Raw genomic sequence first — 2,789 nt, 5'->3', positions numbered from 1 at the left:
TTTCCTTTGCTCCATTCTTTTTTAAACACACATAATTTATTTAGGATGTATGTCAAAGATTCTTGTCAAATGACAAAAAAATACAATAAATAAACAATAGAGAATTTTACTCTATTTCAAAAAATAAAGAAAATGAAACTGTAAAGATGAACATGTAATTTTATTGTTCAAATAAGAGAATTGCCAATATGCGGTCATCTGCCAACAAAGAATAATCTTTGTTGTCTTGCATAATGATAGTCCTTTGATAGATCAGTTGTAATTAGGATGATGTGCATACGATGGAAAGGGTTGATGAGTTGACCTTGAAAGTGAGGCAGAAGAAGTATCAGCTATCATTGGCATTGTGAACCATGGGTTGCCTGCTGGTTGCAGGTTAGAAAAACGAGCCTCACTGGCTGACAGATCAGCATATGTAGTTGGAAAAGTAGAAGGCTCGACCATTGTTCCAAAATAACTGCTCTGTAAGGGAGATATGATACGGTACTGAGATGTAGAAGTTGTAGTTGTAACAAAGTTCACAATGTGGCCATTTGCTTGAGTGTAGCTGCTATGTGAGTGCATGTGAAAAGTGGTCAACTGGTTTAAAATAGCATGTTGTTCCATTCCAATTTGTTCGGAAGGTCTGACTGACATTGTTGATGCAGGAGAAAAATCACTTCTCATGGGGGTAGTTGTAGTAGCAATTCTCTGGCTGGGAGAAGGCTTCCTTATCAGAGGCTCATTTAAATTGGTGGAGTTTGAACATACCCTTTCTCGAATAGTTTCAGGAACAAAACCAGAATTAGGACTATCCACATTATCCCCTCCTCTGCAGGGTTTCTTGTTGAAATCTTGAACTAGTGATACTGTAGAAGCATTTTTAATCCCGACTCTTCTTTTCATTCTTACTAAAAGTTGGGGGCAGCCTCTTTTAAAATTTGGATTATGATAGAACTGTAACTAAAACCAAAGGAGAAAGTTACTAAGTAACATTCCCAATCAAGATACAAGAGAAGATAACCTATAAAATTTGACTTTAGTTTCATCACACAAAATTATTAAATATTCTATATTAGTATTTTTAAAAATTTAGTTACTGGAAACATTTAATTATGATTCATAAAAATGTGTTATATATTTACAAGTAATAGTGGCTTCAGGACCTTATTTAAATAAGAGTTCATTGATAAGGGTCAAAGATACTAGCAAAATTTCTTATAACCCTGAATGTTTCATGCCTAAGCTGGCCTCAATTTTTAATAAATAAATATTTGTAAACAATTTTTCATATAACTTTAAAATCTGACTTTAGCCTGTATATATGAACATATTTATTCCTGTACAAAATAAAATCTCATATATTCTTTAAATAGGTAATAATTTTTTAATACCTTGCTTAAAACAGAGACTTCTTTTTCTTCTGCTAGAAAGTCAGCCAGAGAAGCAGATCTTTGAAAACTCTGTCGCATTTTACTAAATCCATAAAGATTAAGCTGGCGAACTAAACTCTTCATACTTCCAGTTTCAAATATTCTGAAAGGAGCCTTTCTCTCCAAAACTTCTTTCTTGAAGAGTTCCTCATTAATCACTATAGAAGTTCCTTTCTCATCCCACCAAATTGACTTGAATTGATCACTTTCAACTATTTTCCAGAGTTTTCTGGGAAAAGTCAGAGAAAAAAAATCATTATCTTCATCTGGTTCAGAGACACAGAATGTATAACGTGGTCTTTTTATCAAGGATCCTCCTGACAAGGCCTGAAAAGCATTTTCTTCAATCATAGACCTTAGGTCCACATCTCCAGTGAATCTGTGATCACACAAAGGAGAGCTAATGGTGGCTGCGGAACCAGTCGATCCATCTTTAGGAGAATCATCTTGAATTTCTGAAGAAACATATGCCATCTCAAATAAGTTTTCCTTCAGCTACGTTTCTCATCTGCATGGCTTTGAACACTGCAGCTTCAAATGCCGCTTTGGCTGTCCTACACAGATAAACTATCCAGACTATCACAATGGTCCACCCCCTGAGTAGTTGTGACATCACAAGATGCCTGGTTTCCTAGCAATTAAAGGGTAACATTCAGGCAGAATGTTTCCTTTTGAAATTCATTCAGTTTAAATAAAATAAAATATTTAAAATAAAAATCATGTACATAGCAACCAAAAATATTAGATCTGCAAAATCTCATTTTTACAAAATTTTTTAAAGAAATTAATACATAATTATACTTAGCCCCTCATTTAAAATTATTTTCTTCCTTCTAAACACACTCTTACTAGGTTGGTACCAATAACATAAAACCTGGAAAATGAAACCTGCAAAAAAAGAGCAAAACAAAATATTTAAAAAGCCCTGATGATTTATAACTTAAATCTCTGTAACCCGTATATAAAAAAAGCCGTAGCCATTGAGACCACAAGTTAGTGGTTACCCTGGGCCTAGGTGAGAGGGGAATGGAAAGTTCTATTTAATGGATTTCTTCTTAAGGTATTAAAAATGTTTAAGAATTAGAGCGGTGATATGATACAACATTACGAAGATACAACTATCCCTGAATTATATGTGTTAAAATGGTTATTTTTACATAATGTATATTTTGCCTCAATTTTTTAACAGTAACCTAGATCTGTTATCACTGATGAAAATAAAATGTAATTAGCTTTCTGAATATAAAGTTACCTTACCTGTTTATCTTACATAAGTAGTCTGTGTTAAATAGTATCAAATACATTTCACAGTCATATTAGTGGAATAAATATGATTTTGGGGGGGTATATCTGTAAATACCTGTTAGATACTCAGGA

General features: G+C 33.3%; 1 protein-coding gene across 1 annotated transcript; it reads right to left on the bottom strand.

The window, feature by feature from the left end:
* Positions 1 to 252: 252 nt before the first annotated feature.
* Positions 253 to 1,886, bottom strand: LOC113249003 (heat shock transcription factor, Y-linked-like). Its single transcript, XM_048217515.1, has 2 exons — positions 1,374 to 1,886; positions 253 to 942 (listed from the first exon to the last, which is right to left on the bottom strand). Exons 1-2 carry the CDS (start codon positions 1,884 to 1,886, stop codon positions 253 to 255), a joined length of 1,203 nt encoding a protein of 400 aa, XP_048073472.1.
* Between the last annotated feature and the right edge of the window lie 903 nt (positions 1,887 to 2,789).

This window comes from Ursus arctos, chromosome Y, assembly GCF_023065955.2.
Source record: "Ursus arctos isolate Adak ecotype North America chromosome Y, UrsArc2.0, whole genome shotgun sequence".
Lineage (NCBI taxonomy): Eukaryota > Metazoa > Chordata > Mammalia > Carnivora > Ursidae > Ursus > Ursus arctos.
Note: the sequence above shows the minus strand (reverse complement) of the source record. Positions and strands in the feature narration are given on the sequence as shown.